Here is a 24,701-nt window from a genome sequence, read left to right as displayed (position 1 = left end):
AGTGTTTCTCTCACCTGTTCCTCTGGTCTTTTGCTTACTGCTGATAATGGCTGAAAACTATCTAATTGCAAGTTTAAGTCTTTTTTTGGCTTCTTTGTTGTTTGGAAGGTGTTCATATTTTTACAGTTTACCCTAGAATAAAATTTTTAATTGTACAGGTTTTTTTTTTTCTCTACTCTTTTCCGTCCTTGATAGTATTAAGAATAAATGATCTGACACTAACCCTTAGATGAATTTTATTTGATTTACAAGTTTCCTTTTTCATTCCTCATAGAGCATATTACTCATTCATCTAGAAAAGTTTGGAAAGATTTTCATAATAGGGTTTAGTTGACAGGAATAGCAGAAAAGGGAAATGGTTCTGATGGAAGAGAATCAAGTTCAAATGTTGATGGGCTTAGGAGTAGGGACAAAAGACCCAGAGGAGGTGAAGACAGGAAGAGACACGGTGTCCTTATGGAGTTGACGTGGGGACATGGAGGATACAGGTGAGGAAACACAGTGTCCAGCCCTGCAGCTGGGAGCCCCTCTTAAGTCATAGACTTTTAGACTGGCAGGGATTTCAAAGACCCTCTTCATTTTACAGATGAAGAAATAGCCTGAAGAGGCTAAGTAACTTGCTCAAGGTCACTCATATAAAAGTGACAGAGCCGGATGAAAACCCACATCCCAAGTAATAAGCCAGCATTCCTACCATTTCCCCCAAGATCTAAAAGTGCAGAACTCTGAACTAGAGGAATGTTCCTAAATGTGGTATTTAAGGACCCTTTGCTATTGCCATTGTTTCTAATACACCTGAGCGGTTTGGAGATGCCAAGATTAATTTATCTGATGAAGGAAGACATGTTGTATTAACATACAGCACGTCAGCATTTCTCAGCCGTTTGTGAAGCGCACTCTCTCTGATGTTTTCTCCCCACCTTCCAGGTAGCCCTACTAGGGCAAAGGACAGTTATATTGAGCTTTATTTTATTTATTATTTATTTTAATAATTATTTATTTTTGGCTGTGTTGGGTTCTTGTTGCTGTGCGGGGGCTTTCTCTAGTTGCAGCAAGGGGGGGCTACTCTTCGTTGTGGTGCGTGGGCTTCTCACTGCGGTGGCTTCTCCTGTTGTGGAGCACAGGCTCAGTAGTTTGTGGCTCGCGGGCTCTAGAGCGCAGCTCAGTAGTCGTGGCACACGGGCTTAGTTGCTCCGCGGCATGTGGGATCTTCCCTGACCAGGGCTTGAACCCGTGTCCCCTGCATTGGCAGGCAGATTCTTAACCACTGCGCCACCAGGGAAGTCCTTGATTGGGTTTTTTGTTGTTGTTGTTGTTGTTGTTGAGTTGCATGAGCTGTTTATATATTTTGAAAATTAAGCCCTTGTCGGTTGCATCATTTGCAAATATTGTCTCCTAGTCCGTAGGTTGTCTTTTCATTTTGTTTTTGGTTTCCTTTGCTGTGCAAAAGCTTGTAATAAGTTTGATTAGGTCCCATTTGTTTATTTTTGCTTTTATTTCTATTGCCTTGGGAGTCCTTTAGCAATTCTTAATGAAATTAAAATGAAATGAAAGTTACATACTCTCAGTATTTGATGCAAAGAAAACATTTGTTTTTCTTTTCTTTTTTTCCCTAGGTGGTTCTGGAATGGAGCCGGGATCAATACCATGTTTTGTTTGATTCCTACAGAGACAATATTGCTGGGAAGTCCTTTCAGAATCGGTGAGAAGAGATCAGTTTTGGAGAGTAGCTTATTTGGGCTTAAATAAGTCATGAAATCACCCATGCTTTAACTAGAACAGTTGAAGGGGTCTTTCCAAGTTGTAGGTATGGTTTAGCTTGTTCAAGACTACTCCCATGTGAAGGAACCTTGTAATCCATCCTCACGTTTTATGGATGAAAAATTTGATTGCCAAAGAGCAATCCTGCTTTGCAGTATATTGAGTACTTTAAGTTACATGATCTCGCTTTGTCCTTGCCCCGGTTCTGTGAGGTCAAGGTAACTCCATCCCCCTGTAGGATGAGGAAGCCAGGAGGCTACTCTGCAGCCAGTTCCAAGCCCCGGCCAGTGTTCTTCTGTTGGCATCACTGTGTTAACCAGGGCATCTGCTGTGGTATCCACCAGGACTGGACTCCCACACGCCCCTGTGGTCACCACATCTGGCTGCCTCGCTGTGGGGAGGAGCAAACAACCTCACAGGTTGGGTCTTTTTCTCCTTAAAGCCAAGCTTCTTGGTGCAGCCGCTCCTGAATGCTGCCTTCACCCTTTTCCTTGGAGATTTTTTCCTCCCTCACAAGACGGACCTCAAAGTGAAAGCAATCTTTTCCAACATCCTCCTTCCCTTCTCACAGCTAAAATAAGTCACACACGGTCTTTTCATTTTTTTGTCTGTAAAACTGTTACTTGTATGGTTTTATATCATAAAAGCAATATATGTCTATGATCGAAAACAGTTCAAACATTATAGAAAAAGAAAAAGAAAACGTAAAGCCTCTCTCTTTTCCATTCTGAATTTCCCCTGACCTAGAGGAACCATGGTTAATGAATTTTTGTTTTGGATTCTTCTGGTGACCGTCCTTTTAACTTAAAAAAAAAAAAAAAAAAAGCAAAAACAGAAAACGGAGTTCTCTCCTTTTTGATTTACTCACTTTATGCAGTATCTATTAACTGCTTTCCATTGTAACGGCGCACAGCTAATCACTATAGGGCAAGGAGCACGGGGTGACCAAAAACAAATGTGAGGTAGCTAACAAAGGTAGTTAACCTCACAGATAGACCTTGGTCTAACTGTCAGAGGCCATAATCAGAAACTCCCCTAGATCCTGACTGTCCGTTTTCCCTTGAGGATAGACACCGTAAGTCCTCCTCTCTACCTTCACTGAACCAGAAAACCTAGTGAAAGTATAACTAGTAATTGGTGTCAGTTGATGCACCTGGACCATTTTCTGGGAGCCTCTAGACTGCATCGGCAATTCTGCTGGAGCTCTTGTCCCTGCTTAGAAGCACTTCGTTGTGCCTCCATCCACTTGTTATGAGTGCCTATATGGTCCCTATCAAATAAGTAGCTTTTTAAAAAAGCTGTGCTAATTAGACATAGATGTATGCACTATTATAGTCCTGAACATCTCAGCGAAGAAGGGCTGTGGGATTCCTTGAGTTAGCCTAAAGCTTTACTTTAAGCAAGTGAATGGTGAAGTAGGGAAACTAGATCTTTCTCTTAGGATCTCTTAAAACAGCAGGTTCCAAAGAACCTGGGGGATCTGCGAAATCAGAGCTATTTTTATAACAACGCTGAGGTGTTATTTGCCTTTTTTACTGCGTTGACATTTGCACGAATTGTGTAAAAGCCATGGTGGGTAAAATTGCCACACCTTAGCACAAGCCACTGTATTCACCACCACCACATATCTGCACGGGGCAGAAAAAAGCCGGTTCGCTTAAGAATGTTCCTGAGGAAGCAGTAAAAATTGTTGATTTGATTCTATCCTGACCCCGTGAGTACACATTTTCTTAATGCTCTGTGTGATGCAGCGGGAAGCACACCTCAGGCACCTGACTGCATGGTGATTGTCTTGAGGAAAAGCCCTCTCGTGGTTGTTTGAGTTGCAACCTGAACTCACTGTTCTGTTTCATGGATCACCATCGTTATAACTTGAAAGGACAGATGACAGTGTCATTGCTCAGACTTGGTTATATTTGGCAGGTATTTTCTTGGCAGTGAACAAAGCGATCCTGTGTTTGAAGGAAAGAAATGATAGTATTTGCTGCCAAAGATAAAATTTGAGCTTTGAAGTGAAAATTAGAATTTTGGAAAACTTGTTTCCACCACTGTAAGCCTAACAGCTTCACAATATTGCAAAGACTTCCCTGATTAGATTTGCAGCATTATCCAAGAAAATTGCATTTGTTAATATTATGTAAGAAAATTAAGGAAGTATGTCACCATTTGGCAGAGCTGCATAACTCATTAAGCTGTTGTTTTCCAGATAACCAATGCATTGATGTTACAGAATTTCACATGGGTGAAAGCCATTCAAAGTGCAAGAAAGACCAATGGATTTTAATATAAAAGCATAAAAAGTTCATTAATATAGTTTCAGATTACACATTGCAACTAATTTTTAAGAAACTTCCACTTATTTTGGTGTAGTATCAAAGAAGAATATCCACTATTATTTGAAAAGGCTATTAAAATACGCCTCCCCTTTCCAAGTACGTATCTGTGGGCCTGGGTTTTCTTCAACCAAAACAGCATATGGGAACAGATTGAATTCAGGTGATTTGAGATGCTTGCTTGCTTGCTTGCTTCTACTAAGTCATTAAAGAGATTTGGAGAAATGTGAAGCATTGCCTCTCTTGTCACTAAATTTTTTTTTTGTTTCGGAAAATACTGCTATTTTTATTTAGTTTTTTTTTTTTTTTAATTAATTAATTTATTTATTTATTTATTTATGACTGTGTTGGGTCTTCGTTTCTGTGCGAGGGCTTTCTCTAGTTGCGGCGAGTGGGGACCACTCTTCATCGCGGTGTGCGGGCCTCTCACCATCGCGGCCTCTCTTGTTACGGGTCACAGGCTCCAGACGCGCAGGCTCAGTAATTGTGGCTCACGGGCCCAGTTGCTCCGTGGCATGTGGGATCTTCCCAGACCAGGGCTCGAACCCGTGTCCCCTGCATTGGCAGGCAGATTCTCAACCACTGCGCCACCAGGGAAGCCCTTTATTTAGTTTTTATTTCATTTTATTTTTAATTTACTTATTTTTGCTGCGTTGGGTCTTTGTTGCTGCGTGCAGGCTTCCTCTAGTTGCAGTGAGCAGGGGCTACTCATCATTACAGTGTGCGGGCTTCTCATTGAGGTGGCTTCTCTTGTTGTGGCACACAGGCTCAGTAGTTGTGGCTCATGGGCTGTAGAGTACAGGCTCAGTAGTTGTGGCACACGGGCTTTGTTGCTCCGCGGCATGTGGGATCTTCCCTGACCAGGGCTTGAACCCGTGTCCCCTGCATTGGCAGGCAGATTCTTAACCACTGCGTCACCAGGGAAGTCCTATTTTATTTTTTAAAAATATTTATTTATTTATTTGGTTGCACCAGGTCTTAGTTGCGGCAGGCGGGCTCCGTAGTTGCGGCATGTGAACTCTTAGTTGCGGCATGCATGTGGGATCTAGCTCCCTGACCAGGGATCGAACCCGGGCCCCCCTGCATTGGGAGCGCGGAGTCTTAACCACTGCGCCACCAGGGAAGTCCCTGCTATTTTCATTTAAAAAGTTATTTATGTTAACCCGTGAAGGGGTTTATTATTGTTTTAAAATGAATTTTTGAATGTCTGATTTATTTTCGAAAATGGCAAGTGTGAATCATTAGAGAAATGCAGATCAAAACTACAATGAGGTATCACCTCACACCAGTCAGAATGGCCATCATCAAAAAATCTACGAACAGTAAATGTTAGGGTGTGGAGAAAAGGGAACCCTCTTGCCCTGTTGGTGGGAATGTAAATTGATACAGCCACTATGGAGAACAGTATGGAGGTTCCTTAAAAAACTAAAAATAGAACTACCATACGACCCAGCAATCCCACTACTGGGTGTATACCCTGAGAAAACCGTAATTCAAAAAGAGTCATGTACCACAATGTTCATTGCAGCACTATTTACAATAGCCAGGACATGGAAGCAACCTAAGTGTCTATTGACAGATGAATGGATAAAGAAGATGTGGCACACATATACAATGGAATATTACTCAGCCATAAAAAGAAACGAAATTGAGTTATTTGTAGTGAGGTGGATGGACCTAGAGTCTGTCATACAGAGTGAAGTAAGTCAGAAAGAGAAAAACAAATACCGTATGCTAACACATATATATGGAATCTAAAAAAAAAAAAATGACTCTGATGAACCTAGGGGCAGGACAGGAATAAAGAAGCAGACGTAGAGAATGGACTTGAGGACACGGGGAGGGGGAAGGGTAAGCTGGGACGAAGTGAGAGAGTGGCATGGACTTATATATACTACCAAATGTAAAATAGATAGCTAGTGGGAAGCAGCCTCATAGCACAGGGAGATCAGCTCGGTGCTCTGTGACCGCCTAGAGGGGTGGGATAGGGAGGGTGGGAGGGAGACGCAAGAGGGCAGAGATATGGGGATATATGTATATGTATAGCTGATTCACTTTGTTACACGGCAGAAACTAACACACCATTGTAAAGCAATTATACTCCAATAAAGATGTTTAAAAAAAAAAAGAAGTAAATTATATTCAACCACACACACACACAAAAAGAAAATGGCAAGCGTGGATAGTTAATACCTAAAAACAAAAGCTTTTGGGGTTGCTTAAGAATTTTTAAGCGTGTTAAGTATCTGGACCCTAAAAAGTTTGAGAATAATTCCTTAATGTAGCAGTTCTCAAGCTTCAGTGTCCAGCAGAATTCCACAGAGGGCTTGAGAAAATACAGTTTCTCCCCACCTCCAGGGTTTCTGCATCTGTTGGTCTCAGAGGAGTGCAGAGAATTTTCATTTCTAACAAGTTCACTGGTGATACTGAAACTGCTGGTCTGGTGACCACACTTTGACAACTATTGTATTAACGGATTCTTAATGAAACATAATTTTCCTCCTCCTCCAGTTTTTATTTTAACAATGCTGATTTTCCTAAGAAAAGCTCAAAATGGCCTTCTTTTACTCCCAACATTTATTGAGTACTCACTCAGCCTACTGTGTCTGATGCTGTGCTGCGTGCTGATGGTGCACAGATGCATAAATCTCTGCCTTGACGGAGCCTCAAAACTTTTAGAAGGAAAACTAACTCAGAAAATCTAGATACCGAGGTCAGCGGTTTTAATCAAACACTCTTGTTCTCTTTCTGAAGGGGGTGTGTCTGTGTTTTAAATATTTCTTCTCCTAATTTTAGATTGCATTAAAATATAGTTTGATTTTTATGTAGGGATATTTCAAATTTATCTAATTTTGATGATGACAAGAAAATGGATCATACGTAATATCTAATATGTTCTAATATATTTTAAAAAACCATAACGTTTATAGGAAGTTTTCATTGTTTTGCTAGTGTTTCTACATGTCTTTTTAATGTTGTTTGCCCTGAATGAAAAAAAAAAAATCCCATTCTATATGCCAGTAACAAATGAATATGTGAACTGCCTACTGCTGCTAATTGTGAGGCCTTAAGTCAGTCTGGGGCTCAATTTTGTCATCTCTAAAATGTAGATATTAGATTAAGTGTAAAATCTCTTCCAGCTTTGTTTCTAAGATACTATTCATGTTCTAGGTTTTCTTCTCTGCTTTATGTGATGTAGAACCAAGGGACTATTAAGTGCCTTCATATTCACTTAAACTAAACTAATTAAAAATAAAAGGTATCACCACGGCTTTGGTTCTGAATCATAGGTAACTTTCTTAGTCTTCAGCTCTAAGATAAAGGCTTCCTTCTCATCTGGAAACTAAGATAGTGGTCTGTGGTTAGAACAAAAGACTCACACTCACTGTGACCATGTCTAATAAGTAGAAAAACAACTGACTCACTGACCAGAGGCAGATCACACGATCTCCTCAGGGTTGTCAGTTTAACACCAGAGAATTGGATTGATCATGTAATACAGCCTTACTAGAAGTGCCAGGACATAAATGCATTATTATATACTTACGCTGTTTTCCTCAGTTGAACTTGCATGGATATCTCTTGACTCTATTAAAACAATCTTTAATAGCAGATAATTACTCTTACAGAAAAGCTTTGGAATGTGCAAATTTTTACCTCCTTTTTAAAAGCCTTTTCTTTCTAAAATATGTTACTTAAGCTTTTTTTTTTTTTCCAAATTAATTTTTAGTCTGAGCATAGATAGATCACCTGTGAACTTGGTAGTGAGATGACTTTGGATAATTTACTTGCAGGTAATGTGAGGCATTTTTTTTAATAGAAAAGACTAATGTTTATGTTGAGGGAATGAACTAATAGTTATTTGGCCAGTAAATACATGTTAAACCCCACTATGTCCCAGGCACTATTCCTAGGCATGGAGTGATGAACAAGAGGAACTCATTGACCTCATCTAGAGCTGATATTTTAGTGGGGAAGGCTTTTTTTTTTTTAAACTTAAAAACATGAACTGTAATCTACCTATAAATCAGTAGTTCTCAATGTGAGTTTTTGGACCAGCAGCATTGGCATTACTTGGGAACTTGTTAGAAATGCAGATTCTGGGGCCCCACTCCAGACCTAATGAATCAGAGACTCTGGGGATGGAGGCCAGCCATCTGTTTTGAAAGTCCTACAGGTGATTCTGATGTCCGCTAACATTTGGGAACCATCCATATAGACACATGCAGAAGAAAACCTAGATGAGGAAGCATTTGCATATCATTGCAGTAGGGAGAGAGAGCCTGAGCCTGTACAGGAAAGAGAGGAAATAATTAATGAAGAGGGGCACAGAATGCATGACACCGTTTTTGCCTTAGAGATAGTTGATCTAGTGGAAGACAGACATCAAAAAAAATAGTACAACCGGTATGCTAAGGATTCTTTAGAGTACAAAGTGCAGTGGAAGTTGCTTCTTAAGCAGTATATTTTCTTTGTGGGAGGTGAGGGAGGAGGGCATTTGGGGAATGAGGAAGTGGTTAAAAAGAAGCATGAAAGAAAGGATATTCTAGGCAGAGGGAGAAGCATGTTCAAAGACACAGAAGCCTGCAAGTTCTTATCCTGTTTGGGTAAGGGCATACAAATGGAGCATCTAGAGCACAGGGTATAGATTATGAAGGAGTTTAGATTTTATTCTACAGGCAGTGGTGCACCTTACGGGAGGGTTGGTAGATGCTCAGCTGTCACTTGTGTCTGAGTATGAGCTGATTGATTCCGCATTTTCCCCATGAAGCTCTGGGTCCCCTGGAACCTCTGACCTTCATCTCTTCTTATGCTCTTCCCTTTGCTCCTGTCGTCTCTGCCACACTGGCCTCTAGTTCCTTAACCATGCCAGATAGGCAGCTGCCTCAGGGCATTTGCACATGATGTTTCCCTTCTCTGGGCTCTTCTTCCCCAGTTGCCCACATGGCCTGCTTCCTCACTTCCTTCATCTCTTTGCCGAAATGCCACCTTCCAGTAAGGCCATCTCTGCTCTCCCTGTTTAAAACTGACCCCCCACTTAGACATACTGTGTATCCTCATTTTCTGCTTTATTTTCTTTATAACATGGAACATCATCTGACTTCACTTATTTGGTTTATTTCCTGTCTTCACCTTTCTAGAATGTAAGCTTCATGAAGGCATAGATTTTGTTTTCTTTGTTTACTGCTGAGTCCCCAGCACCTAGAACAGTGCCTAGCACATACTGAGTGCTCAGTAAATACTTATTCAATAAATGGATAAGCACTCCTTTCATCCAGTCATCTCACCTACTTCTTTTAAGCTATAAGTGTTTTTTAATTTTTTATTTATTTTTTAATTTTTTTTAATGTTTTTTTTATTTTTTTCCTTCCATAATTTGAAAGATTTATCCACCAAACTGCATTTGTTTTCCCCTGAGATAATTAACCCTGTGGCCAAAAGTCATGTTTTGGTTAGTCTTTGGAGCCCTTCGTGCTGCCGCGGGCCCGATCCTGTGCCTGGCCTGTGAGAAAGACAAAAGGAGAGTAAGCTTGGGTCCTTGGCCGAAAAAAAAACCCAGCAACCAAAAAAACAACCCCCCCCCCCAAAAAAAACCCCCACAAAACAAAAAAACTGTACTGTTTCTTGGAAAAGATCAAACCTGAAACAGCATTATCCAAATTATGTCTATGTCACTATGAACTCCTGTGTTGTAGGTCTGGAGCAGGCTCTGAAAGATGGGTAGGATTATGGTAAGTTGATGAAGGAAAGGAGAAGAAAACTTTCAGCAGGGGTAAAACCTGAACAAAAACACTGAGATGGAGCTTAGACAGGATACTCAAGAATTAAAAGCCTGCCTGACTCCTTGGGGGTAAGATAGTAAGGGAAAAATCAAGCAGGTTCGGAAAGGTCTTCTATGCTAGTGTTTCAAGTAAATCATTGAGTTCCTCACGTTGCAGGCACAAATCCTAATCCTCTGGGTACTTGTTTCCTGCTGCCTTGGAGCTTACATTCTGGGGAGGGACATATGAATTACCAGTGTATGTAACATGTTAATTGTTTAATAGGTGATTATTGCTATGAAAAACAAAACAAAACAAAACAGAGTAGGGCAAACAGGATGGGGAGGGGCCAGGCTTGGGGGCAGCTGGGAATGGGAAGGCTGTAGCATTAAAGAGGGCCAGGTCTTCATTGTGGACTGCTGGCTAACTCTTTTTTTGGTAATTTTGTTTAAGCTTCTAATTTCTTTTCTATGTTTGGCTGCATTTGTATCCCAGCTTTCTCACTTGCTAAACTGAGAATGTAGCAGTTTAAAGTGAGCTTCTAAGACCTCCCCCACAGCCTTAAAACTGAAGGGACAACAGCCTCTACCGGGTAGTTGTGATGATCAGACGATGCAAAACCGCATAAAGTGTCTAGCAGAATGCAACTCACAGAGAAGGTGCTCAGTAAATATTAGTGCCCCAGCCCCAGTCTGAAAGCATGTAAGTCGGTGATATACGCCATCGTTGGATTACCTTTTCGCTGAATTTTTCATAACCTCTGAGTTTAAACCCTGTTATGCTCTTATTCCCAAGTATGTTGGAAAAATGCATATAAGCTGGAGGACTTGTGGTTTTACCCTAGGCTCTGTCTGCCCATGCCGATCGACGTGGTTTACACCTGGGTGAATGGCACAGATCTTGAACTACTGAAGGAACTGCAGCAAGTCAGAGAACAGATGGAGGAGGAGCAGAAAGCAATGAGGTAAAACTGATTGTCAGAAAACAAAACACAAAAAGTTCTACAATTATAACTAATGGTACATTTCAGAAGGTAGATGATGTTTACACTGCTATTCAAACAAGAATCTGCATCTCAAATTCATGCCGTTACAAGATTCTGGCAGTCATGCAACCAACCCTTGTTTCTTGGCGCCCAAGGATGACTCGGCCACTTTGGTGAGATCTTGGCCTCACTTTGTCAGGTGGCCATCTCATGAATGTGGTGCTCTAGTGATGCCTTGGTCTCCAAAGGGCCTACAGGTGGAGGAGCCACCTAAGGGAGCCCTGGGCTTCCTACTCATTCGGTCTGAGTCCCAGATGTGATAGCTTCATGAAGTAAGATTTTATTATGCAAAATTGCTACACAGTAAGATGGATTAGTCCCTTGAAAATAAAACAGGCCTACAGACATAAGTTTTTTTCCATTTGATAAAGGCAGTAAAAAGTATATTTGTTACCCTTTTTAATATCAAATAGTATACTATGGAACTAGAAACCTTGGTAATTTTTTTAAATATGGAATTTTGATTATCTTATTTACTTTATCTGGGAGAAGTTCAGTGGGCTTCTGGAGAGCCTTCTGAGCTGGAGTTCTGGCTGATGTAACTTCCCTTCTGATTCCTCAGGAGTATTTACTGAGAATTTCCCCATTCATTTCTTTGTAAATGTTATGGGTGCACCCCAGTTGCAGGTCTTTGGCCATGTTATACTGCAACACATTTGTCTCTCTCTCTCTGTGTTCCTCCCCAGTGCATGAAAATCACTTTGATAGCCTCGTAACTATGTTTTACTAGTAAAATGTAAAAGCTTATATTTTAAGTAAACTTTTGTGGTTACTGTGGGTGGTACATGATAATATTTGTTGATCATAGCGTATTAAAATGTATAATTTATTATGCATCTTAAGTGTTATACACAGTACAGTACTTCTTAACTTACTGGTTGGTTCTCGTGGAGTAAGCAGGAAAATCAATGTTGTTAAGTTCCCTCATTCACATGTAAGGCTAGCACTAGTCCATGCATATATAATGAAATCTATTTGCTTTCACTAGAGAAATCCTTGGGAAGAACACAACGGAACCAACTAAGAAGAGGTAAGCATTTTGATTTTCCTCTCAGTAATGAAAATCAAAGGAGTGAGGTGAACTGTCTAGGTTCTTCTCCCTTGCTTTTGTTGAGTACACAACAAAACAGAGTAAGTATTTTTTACTTACTCTGTTGCTCCTGTTCAGTCCCTCTTCTTTTGGTTTTTGACCCCCAGATTAAGTGCATCCATTAGATGAGAAAACAGAGGCACAGCTGATTGAGAACTCTGGTTATTCTGGTTGTAGCTAACCAAAGCTTTATCGTTTCTAGATACGTTAGGTAAGGTTTTTCTTCTTTGTCGTTTCCATTAATCTGTCTTGATGTGCTGTTCTCTTGGTTCACTTAAGTCTAACTTACACCAGTGTTTTCATTTATAGAATCTATGTCCATTGTTTAACTATGTGTTCAGTGTATATTTCCTTATCTTTAAAAGCTGTCATAGTTGTATGTCTTGTATTTAAGGACTTGGGAAGGAGATTTAACCCAATGACAAGAATCAGATGATCTGTCTTGATTTGAATCATACCTGACTCTGATAGGTCCTTAAAACAAGACTGTCTCACTAACAAGCGGAAATCTCTGTTAACTGCCACTTCCCCACTGAACCATTAGACTTAAAATAGAAGAGTTATTCATAGAAATGATCCAAAAGTGCCTTCTGAATCATCTGTTAATGTTAATTATGCATATTTATTTATAAATATCTATTGCTAATACTGTTATTTTTATTTGTTTATTTTTTAATTAATTAATTTATTTTTGGCTGCATTGGGTCTTCGTTGCTGCGCATGGGCTTTCTCTAGTTGCGTCAAGCGGGGGACTACTTTTCATTGTGGTGCGTGGGCTTCTCATTGTTGTGGCTTCTCTTGTTGCAGAGCACAGGCTCTAGGTGCACTGGCTTCAGTAGTTGTGGCTTGTGGGCTCTAGAGCCCAGGCTCAGTAGTTGTGGCGCACGGGCTTAGTTGCTCCGCGGCATGTGGGATCTTTCCGGACCAGGGCTCAAACCCATGTCCCCTGTGTTGGCAGTCGGATTCTGAACCACTGCACCACCAGGGAAGTCCCCAAGACTGTTATTTTTAAATGACTTTTAAATTAAAGCAGTGATGCAACGTTACAGAAAGGTCGAGAGGAAAGAAAAGAACAAACTCACATAATTCTTTGGCCCTCACTCAACAATTATGATCATTTTCTTATTTCCTTTTCATGTATGTTTTTATAGTAAATAATTTATAACCTTTGCAATTTTGTATCCTACTTTTTATTTTATATAATCATACACATTTCTATGTTGATAAATTATCTTAATACTTCTTATCAATTTTAATAGTTATATAATATTCCATAAAGTAACTGGACTATAATTTGCTAAATGTTGGGCACTGCCATATTTTCACTTTGTAAATATTTTGTGATATTATATTTGGGTCTATGGCATTTTCTGTGTGTGGGTTTGTTGTTTTTCCTGTTTTTGTTTCTCTTCTACTTGGACTAGATTCCTGGACATAAACTACTGAGGAAGAAATGTATGTATGTTTTCATGGGTCTGAAGAAGTATATATGTATAGATAATGTAATTGCTTTTCCAAAGAGGAAATGGGGAACCCATCTGGAGGGATACCCGCAGAGTTTGAGAGGAATAGGCTTGCTGCACTTGCACTAACATTGCATCATCATTTTTTGAGGGGTGCTAATTTAGTTAAACAAAAGGTCATTGTTTTCTTTTGCATTTCTTTGAATATTAGTGAGGTTGCACAATTTCGTGTATAGTCTGTTAACTGGTCATAGCTCCCACCTTCTGAGTTCTCTAGCTGTGTCCTTTGCCCATTTGTTTATTCTAGGTATTTCTTACGTTTAGACAGGAATATTTCATGTAACTTCATAAAACTTTGTCACATTTGCTTTTGTTTGCCTCAGTGTCCTGTCATATTCAGTGTACTTAATTGTATTCTAGTTGGAATTGGTAAACTGTTTCTGATAAGATGACACTCTGTTAACCAGAATTTATCTACTTCCTAATCTGTCTGATATTGGGCTTTCCTGGAATTACAAATAATGTTTAAAACAATAGTAATGAAGTGCTTAATTTCTTGTACACCTTTGAGTTAGTAAATTTTGTGGCAGTCTTATTTTATTTTTTAAATTTGTTTAATTATTAACTTTTTTTTGGCTGCGTTGGGTCTTCGTTGCTGCGCGCGGTCTTTTTCTAGTTGTGGCGAGCAGGGGCTACCCTTGGTTGCGGTGCATGGGCTTCTTATTGCGGTGGCTTCTCTTGTTGCGGAGCATGGGCTCTAGGCCTGTGTGTTTCGGTAGTTGCGGCACGTGGGCTCAGTAGTTGCAGCTCACGGGCTCTAGAGAGCAGGGTCAGTAGTTGTGGCGCACGGGCTTAGTTGCTCCGCGGCATGTGGGATCTTCCCGGACCAGGGCTCGAACCTGTGTCCCCTGCACTGGCAGGTGGATTCTCAACCACTGCGCCACCAGGGAAGTCTGCAGTCTTATTTTATTAACAGGAGTTTGAAAGCTCTATCTTTCGAGTTGTACTTGTTTGATAATTTTATGCCATACTTGCTAACTTACTAAATTTTTATATTCTTGTGATAAAATTCCTTGTTTATTGAAAGATTATGATTTTTAAATAAAATATAGAAGAAACACCTGTGAAATTTAGTAGTACCAACAAGCTTTTCAGTGTTGATTAAATTTTCAAGCATGTAGTTGTGAGCATGTTCGTGTCTCTTTCCAGTGAGAAGCAGTTGGAGTGTTTGCTGACACACTGCATTAAGGTGCCAATGCTCGTCCTGGACCCAGCTCTGCCGACCAACATCACACTGAAGGACCTGCCATCTCTTTATCCTTCTTTTCATTCTGCCAGTGACATATTCAACGTTGCAAAACCAAAAAACCCTTCCACTAATGTCTCAGTTGTTGTTTTCGACAGTACAAAGAATGGTAAGATCTTCTTGTGGGTATTTTAAAATCATGTTATCATTGGATGTTGGAATAACAAAATTTTGAATAGAACAGAATTGGTTCACTTTTAAAGAAATGCTTGATAAACTAAAAATGTAAAAAGGGGAGCTGCCATTGTATTTCAGCCCTGCTGTTAGAAAGGGATTACATCTATTTTACTCTGTGTAATACACATGCCTTCCTGTGCTGTGGTCAGGACCTTAAACCTGGTACTCAAATTTACTGTATTCTCTTGGCTGGGAGTTATTCAGGAGGCTTTATGTTTTTTCTTTTTTCTTTCAAAATTCCTCAGCTATTTTGTTTTCTGCAGCTTGGACTGACCATACTTGGAGCATTCATACTTTAAGTTCTGAAACATCTGGTTATGCACTTGATTTGGCCCGATAATAGAATTAAACTTGTAATTCTTGACCTAGAACTGCACCCGCATCCTTAGAGATCCCGTCCTCTCCTCGGCCACTGAGCTGCTGAGCCCCACGCCTGCGTCTCCTTCAGTCATCCTTCCTCTTGTCTCATCCTTCCTCTGCACTGAGTGACTCTCCCAGGAAGCTCTGTGTTCACTTGTGTAAAATGAAAACTGTCGCATTCTCTTTACAGCCCTGTTCTCAAGTTCCTATTCTTTCAATGTCGTACCTCCCAGCCTAAATCTTTGGAACCATCTTTGACCCGTTCTTACTCTAACCAGTAATCCGCCTCATCCTATGACTTGCTTTTTTGCAAGAATCTTAGATTCTTACCTTTCATACTCATCAGATTTCTTCTACACCAGACTGAGTTTCTTCACCCAGGCCCCAATAATAGATGCCTATCTGCTCTGCCGGCCTCTAAAGTTCTTCTCTGATCTGTCTAGCATGAAACTGGTAAAATCAGAGTTTTCCAATTTGTTTACAGTTGCTATCTCTTTGGAGAGAATAGTAGTAGTATATATTTGTTTTTCACATGGATACAAACTCCTCTTGCTGGTGTTCCAGATGGAGCTTTAATTGCCTTGGTCCTGCCCATTGGCCCTCGCATCCCTGCCCTCCTGGCATCTCCTCACAGCCGTCGGCGTCTTCTCACAGATGTGGGGCTGCCTGTCCTGAGCCTCTTCCTCTCCCAGCCCATCTCCTTTTCTTTCCAGCCCCCTCTCCAGTTCTGTCTCCATGAAGATCCTGGACTAGTACATTCACAATGATTTTATTTTTCTGTATCCCTGTAGTACTTGTAACCTAATTCACAACTTAGTTTTTGACTGCACAGGAGTTTATGGTGTTCTCATCTAATTTCTTTTTTTAATTCATCATTTATTTTTAACATTTTATTTTATTTATTTATTATTTATTTATTTATTTTGGCTGCACTGGGTCTTTGTTGCGGCACGTTGGATCTTTGTTGCGGCATGTGGGGTCTTTAGTTGTGGCATGCAGACTTCTCAGTTGCAGCATGCGAGCTCTTAGTTGCAGCACGCATGTGGGATCTAGTTCCGTGACCAGGGATCGAACCCGGGCCCCCTGCATTGGGAACGCTGAGTCTTACACACTGGACCACCAGGGAAGTCCCTCATCTAATTTCTTTAGGGCAGACACCTTATCCTCACCATTTTGTGTCCTGAACAGTGTCTAACACAGTGCTCATTTCCTGGTACTTATTATTTGTCAATTGAAAGGAAACTATAACTTTTCTAAGCACAGATATCTCCCCTTCACCCTATAGACCTGTTTCTGAACTACTTTGTATAACTAACTTTTTTTTTTTAACTTATAATTACTGTTTATTTTATTATCATTATTATTTACAGTTATTATTTAAACATCTTTATTGGAGTATAATTGCTTTACAGTGGTGTGTTAGTTTCTGCTTTATAACAAAGTGAAAAATATGGAACGCTTCATGAATTTGCATATCATCCTTGTGTGGGGGCCATGCTAATCTTCTCTGTATCATTCCAATTTTAGTATATGTGCTGCTGAAGCAAGCACTAACTAGCTTATTTTTAAAATATAGGTTATATTTGAAAATATATAGGGAAAGTACTGGGGTAATTTTTGACAAATTTAACAAGTTATATGATTTATTGTTTTGCTAAATTTAGCTTTGTTTTTAATTTTTTTATTTTTTTCTTTCTCTTTATTTATTTTTAACATCTTTATTGGAGTATAATTGCTTTACAGTGGTGTGTTAGTTTCTGCTTTCTGACAAAGTGAATCAGCTTTACATATACATATATCCCCATATCTCCTCCCTCTTGCATCTCCCTCCCACCCTCCCTATCCCACCCCTCTAGGTGGTCACAAAGCACAGAGCTGATCTCCCTGTGCTATGCGGCTGCTTCCCACTAGCTATCTGTTTTACATTTGGTAGTGTATATATGTCCATGCCACTCTCTCACTTCGTCCCAGCTTACCCTTCCCCCTCCCTGTGTCCTCAGGTCCATTCTCTACGTCTGCTTCTTTATTCCTGTCCTGCCCCTAGGTTCTTCAGAACCTTTTTTATTTTTTTTAGATTCCATATATATGTGATAGCATACGGTATTTGTTTTTCTGACTTACTTCACTCTGTCTTACAGTCTCTGGGTCCATCCACCTCACTACAAATAACTCAATTTTGTTTCTTTTTATGGCTGAGTAATATTCCATTGTATATATGTGCCACATCTTCTTTATCTTTTCATCTGTCAGTGGACACTTAGGTTGCTTCCATGTGCTGGCTGTTGTAAATAGAGCTGCAATGAACATTGTGGTACATGACTCTTTTTGAATTATGGTTTTCTCAGGGTATATGCCCAGTAGTGGGATTGCTGGGTCGTATGGTAGTTCTATTTGTAGTTTTTTAAGGAACCTCCATACTGTTCTCCATAGTGGCTGTATCAACTTACATTCCCACCAACAGTGCAAGAGGGTTCCCTTTTCTCCACACCCTCTCCAACATTTATTGTTTGTAGATTTTTTGATGATGGCCATTCTGACTGGTGTGAGGTGATACCTCATTGCAGTTTTGATGTGCATTTCTCTAATGATTAGTGATGTTGAGCATCCTTTCATGTGTTTGTTGGCCATCTGTACGTCTTCTTTGGAGAAATGTCTGTTTAGGTCTTCTGCCCATTTTGGGATTGGGTTGTTTGTTTTTATGATATAGAGCTGCATGAGCTGCTTATAAATTTTGGAGATTAATTCTTTGTCAGTTGATTCATTTGCAAATATTTTCTCCCATTCTGAGGGTTGTCTTTTCGTCTTGTTTATGGTTTCCTTTGCTGTGCAAAAGCTTTGAAGTTTCATTAGGTCCCATTTGTTTATTTTTGTTTTTATTTCCATTACTCTAGGAGGTGGATCAAAAAAGATCTTCCTGTGATTTATGTCAACGAGTGTTCTTCCTGTGTTTTCCTCAAAGAGTTTTATAGTGTCCGGTCTTACATATAGGTCTTTTTTTTTTTTTTTTTTTTTTTTTACATATAGGTCTTGAATCCATTTTGAGTTTATTTTTGTGTATGGTGTTAGGGAGTGTTCTAATTTCATTCTTTTACATGTAGCTGTCCAGTTTTCCCAGCACCACTTATTGAAGAGACTGTCTTTTCTCCACTGTATATCCTTGCCTCCTTTGTCATAGATTAGTTGACTACAGGTGCGTGGTTTTATATCTGGGCTTTCTCTCTTGTTCCATTAATCTATGTTTCTGTTTCTGTGCCAGTACCATATTGTCTTGATTACTGTAGCTTTGTAGTATAGTCTGAAGTCAGGGAGTCTGATTCCTCCAGCTCCGTTTTTTTCCCTCAAGACTGCTTTGGCTATTTGGGGTCTTTTGTGTCTCCATACAAATTTTAAGATGCTTTGTTCTAGTTTCGTAAAAAATGCCATTGGTAATTTGATAGGGATTGCATTGAATCTGTAGAGTGCTTTGGGTAGTATAGTCATTTTCACAATATTGATTCTTCCAATCCAAGAACATGGTATATCTCTCCATCTGTTGGTATCCTCTTTAATTTCTTTCATCACTGTGTTATAGTTTTCTGCATACAGGTCTTTTGTCTCCCTATGTAGGTTTTTTTTTTTTAAATTTTTGTTTATTTATGGCTGTGTTGGGTCTTCGTTTCTGTGCGAGGGCTTTCTCCAGTTGTGGCAAGCGGGAGCCACTCTTCATCGCGGCGCGCGGGCCTCTCACTATCGCGGCCCCTCCTGTTGCGGGGCACAGGCTCCAGACGTGCAGGCTCAGTAATTGTGGCTCACGGGCCCAGTTGCTCTGCGGCATGTGGGATCCTCCCAGACCAGGGCTCAAACCCGTGTCCCCTGCATTGGCAGGCAGACTCTCCACCACTGTGCCACCAGGGAAGCCCCTTATGTAGGTTTATTCTTTTTGTTGCAATGGTAAATGGGAGTGTTTCCATAATTACTCTTTCAAATTTTTCATCATTAGTGTATAGGAATGCAAGAGATTTCTGTGCATTAATTTTGTATCCTGCAACTTTCCCAAATTCATTGATTAGCTCTAGTAGTTTTCTGGTGGCATTTTTAGGATTCTCTATGTATAGTATCATGTCATCTGCTTACAGTGACAGTTTTATGTCTTCTTTTGCAATTTGTATTTGTTTTATTTCTTTTTCTTCTCTGATTGCCGTGGCTAGGACTTCCAAAACTATGTTGAATAATAGTGGTGAGAGTGGACATCCTTGTCTTGTTCCTGATCTTAGAGGAAATGCTTTCAGTTTTTCACCACTGAGAATGATGTTTGCTGTGGGTTTGTCGTATATGGCCTTTATTATGTTGAGGTAGGTTCCCTCTATGCCCACTTTCTGGAGAGTTTTTGTCATAAATGGTGTTGAATTTTGTCAAAAGCTTTTTCTGCATCTATTGAGATTATCATATGGTTTTTATTTTTCAGTTTGTTAATATGGTGTATCACACTGATTGATTTGTGTATACTGAAGAATCCTTGCATCCCTGCGATAAATGCCACTTGATCATGGTGTATAATCCTTTTACTGTGTTGATGGATTCTGTTTGCTAGTATTTTGTTGAGGATTTTTGCATCTATATTCATCAGTGATATTGGTCTGTAATTTTCTTTTTTTGTAGTATCTTTGTCTGGTTTTGGTATCAGGGTGATGGTGGCCTTGTAGAATGAGTTTGGGAGTGTTCCTTCCTCTGCAATTTTTTGGAAGAGTTTGAGAAGGATGGGTGTTAGCTCTTCTCTGAATGTTTCATAGAATTCACCTGTGAAGCCATCTGGTCCTGGACTTTGGTTTGTTGGAAGATTTTTAATCACTGTTTCAATTTCATTACTTGTGATTGTTCTTTTCATATTTTCTATTTCTTCCTGGTTCAGTCTTGGAATGTTATACCTTTCTACGAATTTGTCCATTTCTTCCAGGTTGTCCATTTTATTGGCATAGAGTTGCTTGTAGTAGTCTCTTAGGATGCTTTGTATTTCTGCAGTGTCTGTTGTACCTTTTCCTTTTTCATTTCTAAGTTTATTGATTTGAGTCCTCTCCCTCTTTTTCTTGGTGAGTCTGGCTAATGGTTTATTAATTTTGTTTATCTTCTCAAAGAACCAGCTTTTAGTTTTATTGATCTTTGCTATTGTTTTCTTTGTTTCTATTTCATTTATTTCTGCTCTGATCTTTATGATTTCTTTCCTTCTGCTAACTTTGGGTTTTGTTTGTTCTTCTTTCTCTAGTTCCTTTAGGTGTAAGGTGAGCTTGTTTCTTGAGGTAGGCTTGTATAGGTATAAACTTCCCTTTTAGAACTGCTTTTGCTGCATTGCATAGGTTTTGGATCGTCATGTTTTCATTGTCATTTGTCTCTAGGTAGTTTTTGATTTCCTCTTTGATTTCTTCAGTGATCTCTTGGTTATTTAGTAACATATTGTTTAGCCTCCATGTGTTCTTGTTTTTTACGTTTTTTCCCCCTGTAATTCACTTCTAATCTCATAGCATTGTGGTCAGAAAAGATGCTTGATATGATTTCAATTTTCTTAAATTTACTAAGGCTTGATATGTGACCCAAGATGTGATCTATCCTGGAGAATGTTCCGTGCGCACTTGAGAAGAAAGTGTAATCTGCTGTTTTTGGATGGAATGTCCTATAAATATCAATTAAATCTATCTGGTCTATTGTGTCATTTAAAGCTTCTGTTTCCTTATTTATTTTCTTTTTCGATGATCTGTCCATTGGTGTAAGTGAGGTGTTAAAGTCCCCCACTATTATTGTGTTACTGTCGATTTCCTCTTTTATAGCTGTTAGCCGTTGCCTTATGTATTGAGGTGCTCCTATGTTGGGTGCATATATATTTATAATTGTTCTATCTTCTTCTTGGATTGATCCCTTGATCATTATGTAGTGTCCTTCCTTGTCTCTTGTAACATTCTTTATTTTAAAGTCTATTTTATCTGATATGAGTATAGCTACTCCAGCTTTCTTTTGATTTCCATTTGCATGGAATATCTTTTTCCATCCCCTCACTTTCAGTCTGTATGTGTCCCTAGGTCTGAAGTGGGTCTCTTGTAGACAGCATATAGATGGATCTTGTTTTTGTATCCATTCAGCAAGCCTCTGTCTTTTGGTTGGAGCATTTAATCCATTCACATTTAAGGTAATTATTGATAATGTATGTTCCTATGACTATTTTCTTAATTGTTTTGGGTTTGTTTTTGTAGGTCCTTTTCTTCTCTTGTGTTTCCCACTTAGAGAAGTTCCTTTAGCATTTGTTGTAGAGCTGGTTTGGTGGTACTGTATTCTCTTAGCTTTTGCTTGTCTGTAAAGCTTTTGATTTCTCCATCGAATCTGAATGATATCCTTGCCGGGTAGAGTAATCTTGGTTGTAGGTTCTTCCCTTTCATCATTTTAAGTATATCATTGCACTCTCTTCTGGCTTGTAGAGTTTCTGCTGAGAAATCAGCTGTTAACCTTATGGGAGTTCCCTTGTATGTTATTTGTCGTTTTTCCCTTGCTGCTTTCAATAATTTTTCTTTGTCTTTAATTTTTGCCAATTTGATTACCATGTGTCTCGGCATGTTTCTCCTTGGGTTTATCCTGTATGGGACTCGCTGTGCTTCCTGGACTTGGGTGGCTATTTCCTGTCCCATGATAGGGAAGTTTTCGACTATAATCTCTTCAAATATTTTCTCGGGTCCTTTCTCTCTCTCTTCTCCTTCTGGGACACCTATAATGCAAATGTTGTTGCATTTAACTGTTGTCCCAGAGGTCTCTTAGGCTGTCTTCATTTCTTTTCATTCTTTTTTCTTTATTCTGTTCTGCAGCAGTGAATTCCACCATTCTGTCTTCCAGGTCACTTATCCGTTCTTCTGCCTCAGTTATTCTGCTATTGATTCCTTCTAGTGTATTTTTCATTTCAGTCATTCTATTGTTCATCTCTGTTTGTTTGTTCTTTAATTCTTCTAGGTCTTTGTTAAACATTTCTTGCATCTTCTCGATCTTTGCCTTCATTCTTTTTCCGAGGTCCTGGATCATCTTCACTATCATTATTCTGAATTCTTTTTCTGGAAGGTTGCCTATCTCCACTTCATTTAGTTGTTTTTCTGGGATTTTATCTTGTTCCTTCATCTGGTACATAGCCCTCTGAGTTTTCATCTTGTCTATCTTACTGTGAATGTGATTTTTGTTCCACAGGCTGCAGGATTATAGTTCTTCTTGCTTCTGCTCTCTGCCCTCTGGTGGATGAGGCTATCTAAGAGGCTTGATGGGAGGGACTGGTGGTGGGTAGAGCTGACTGTTGCTCTGGTGGGCAGAGCTCAGTAAAACTTTAATCCACTTGACTGCTGATGGGTGGGGCTGGGTTTCCTCCCTGTTGGTTGTTTGGCCTGAGGCAACCCAACACTGGAGACTACCTGGGCTCTTTGGTGGGGCTAATGACAGACTGTGGGAGGGCTCAGGCCAAGGAGTACTTCCCAGAACTTCTGCTGTCAGTGTCCTTGTCCCCATGGTGAGCCACAGCCACCGCCCCCCCGCCTCTGCAGGAGACCCTCCAACACTAGCAGGTAGGTCTGGTTCAGTCTCCCGTGGGGTCACTGCTTCCTCCTCTGGGTCCCGATGCGCACACTACTTTGTGTGTGACCTCCAAGAGTGGAGTCTCTGTTTCCCCTAGTCCTGTTGAAGTCCTGCAGTCAAATCCCACTAGGCTTCAAAGTCTGATTCTCTAGGAATTCCTCCCCCTGTTGCCAGACCCCCAGGTTGGGAAGCCTGATGTGGGGCTCAGAACCTTCACTCCAGTGGGTGGACTTCTGTGGTATAAGTGTTCTCCAGTCTGTGGGTCACCCACCCAGCAGTTATGGGATTTGATTTTACTGTGATTGCGCCCCTCCTACCGTCTCATTGTGGCTTCTCCTTTGTCTTTGGATGTGGGGTATCTATTTTGGTGAGTTCCAGTGTCTTCCTGTCGATGATTGTCCGGCAGCTAGCTGTGATTCTCGTGTTCTCACAAGAGGAAGTGAGAGCACGTCCTTCTACTCCGCCTTCTTGGTTCCTCTCCCATTAGCTTTGTTTTTTAAATTGAGGTTTCCTTAAATTAAGGTACTCTGATAACACTTCACCTTAAGAGAAAAAAGAATGACTTTATGTTAGCAGTTATAACTCAGTTATAACGTCTATGGAGAGAATCTTGGGTTTATCTCTACTAATTTTATAACATATCGGAGACATAAAAGATTATAAATTTTGTTATAAGTAAAATTAGTGTTAAACGACAGTCTTCTAAATGCTGTTTTTGAATTTCCACTTGGGTTTTTATTTGACTATCCTACTATTATGTTGATTCATTCAGTAAAGATTTGTCGAGCCCCTGCTCTGAGTTGGTTGTTGTTCTAGGCAAACAGCAGAGAAAAAAAAAGGCACATTCCTGCCTTCATGGAGCTTCCATTTTTAGTGGGCCGCAAACTCACTCTTTATCATCCTTAGTTTTTGAGATCCAGGATCACAAAATTCTTTGTTAAAGGACCAGGTAGTAAATATTTTAGGCCTTGTGGGCCCAGAGGCAAAATGGCAGATATTATGTAGGTATTTGTATAAACATTTAACCATTTTAAAATGTCAAAATTGTGTTTAGCTTGGGGCCATACTAAATCCAGCAGTGGCTAGATTTTAGACCATGGACTGCCAACCCTTATCTAGATTAAAAAATTTTAGCCATGTTTGGCATTTTAAAAAAATCTCATTTAACCTCTTTCCAGTTAATCATTGAGATCTGTTGATTTTTTTCCTTCTCAAATGTGTCATTTCTGCCCCTCTCCCGGTTACCCTTCCACTTCCCTTGTGTCCACTGACTGGACAGTCCTCCTGCAGTCAACCATCCCTCCCTGTGGCCGGGGCCTGCGTCTCCTCAGCAAAATGGTTTTTCCAGTCAAGCTTATCCCTTTGATGTTTAGGAAATGAATTTCCTCCTGTGACACTTGATTTTACCTCTGGACTACATTGACTTTTACAAGGAATTACAAAGTGCCTCCTTATAGCTCTCTCACACTGATTAAATTTATACCCACTGGGATCCTACAGAACTAATGTAATCCCTTTCCTGTGTGACGTTTCTCCTTCTTCCTTTAGCTGTCTCTTAGGGGCTTGTCTGCACCCTAGTTTGCTCTTCACAGAATGAGCTTTAGTTTCTATCACTTTAAAAGTGTTTCCACTGGAATTGAACATTCTGTTTCAGTGTGGTTCAGTCTTCAAAGAGATCGGGACTCTTCATTCGTGAAGTGTTTATTGAGTGCATACTATGTGCCAGGTACTATGCTCAGTGCTGAAGATGCAGCAGTGAGCAGATGGACAGAAATCTCTGCCCTCATCAAACTTACATCTTGGGGGGCTTCCCTGGTGGTGCAGTGGTTAAGAAT

The 24,701-nt window shown here is 40.0% G+C and overlaps 1 protein-coding gene and 1 non-coding gene across 5 annotated transcripts in view; one reads left to right on the top strand and one right to left on the bottom strand.

The window, feature by feature from the left end:
* The window catches only part of GNPTAB (N-acetylglucosamine-1-phosphate transferase subunits alpha and beta), an 81,044-nt gene that overhangs the window by 23,399 nt on the left and 32,944 nt on the right, over nucleotides 1-24,701 (top strand). For 2 of the 4 annotated variants that reach the window (XM_036866445.1, XM_036866444.1), the window contains exons 2-5: nucleotides 1,617-1,702; nucleotides 10,701-10,820; nucleotides 11,890-11,931; nucleotides 14,664-14,869. In XM_036866445.1, the coding sequence (XP_036722340.1) occupies nucleotides 1,617-1,702; nucleotides 10,701-10,820; nucleotides 11,890-11,931; nucleotides 14,664-14,869 (454 nt within the window). The remainder of the gene's footprint in view (nucleotides 1-1,616; nucleotides 1,703-10,700; nucleotides 10,821-11,889; nucleotides 11,932-14,663; nucleotides 14,870-24,701) is intronic. The other 2 variants (XM_036866447.1, XM_036866446.1) reach the window with 1 other exon arrangement.
* On the bottom strand, nucleotides 16,742-16,848 carry LOC118902965. The gene has a single exon (XR_005021675.1). It is a non-coding gene; the product is annotated as a U6 spliceosomal RNA (small nuclear RNA).

Source organism: Balaenoptera musculus, chromosome 10 (assembly GCF_009873245.2).
Source record: "Balaenoptera musculus isolate JJ_BM4_2016_0621 chromosome 10, mBalMus1.pri.v3, whole genome shotgun sequence".
NCBI lineage: Eukaryota > Metazoa > Chordata > Mammalia > Artiodactyla > Balaenopteridae > Balaenoptera > Balaenoptera musculus.
Note: the sequence above shows the minus strand (reverse complement) of the source record. Positions and strands in the feature narration are given on the sequence as shown.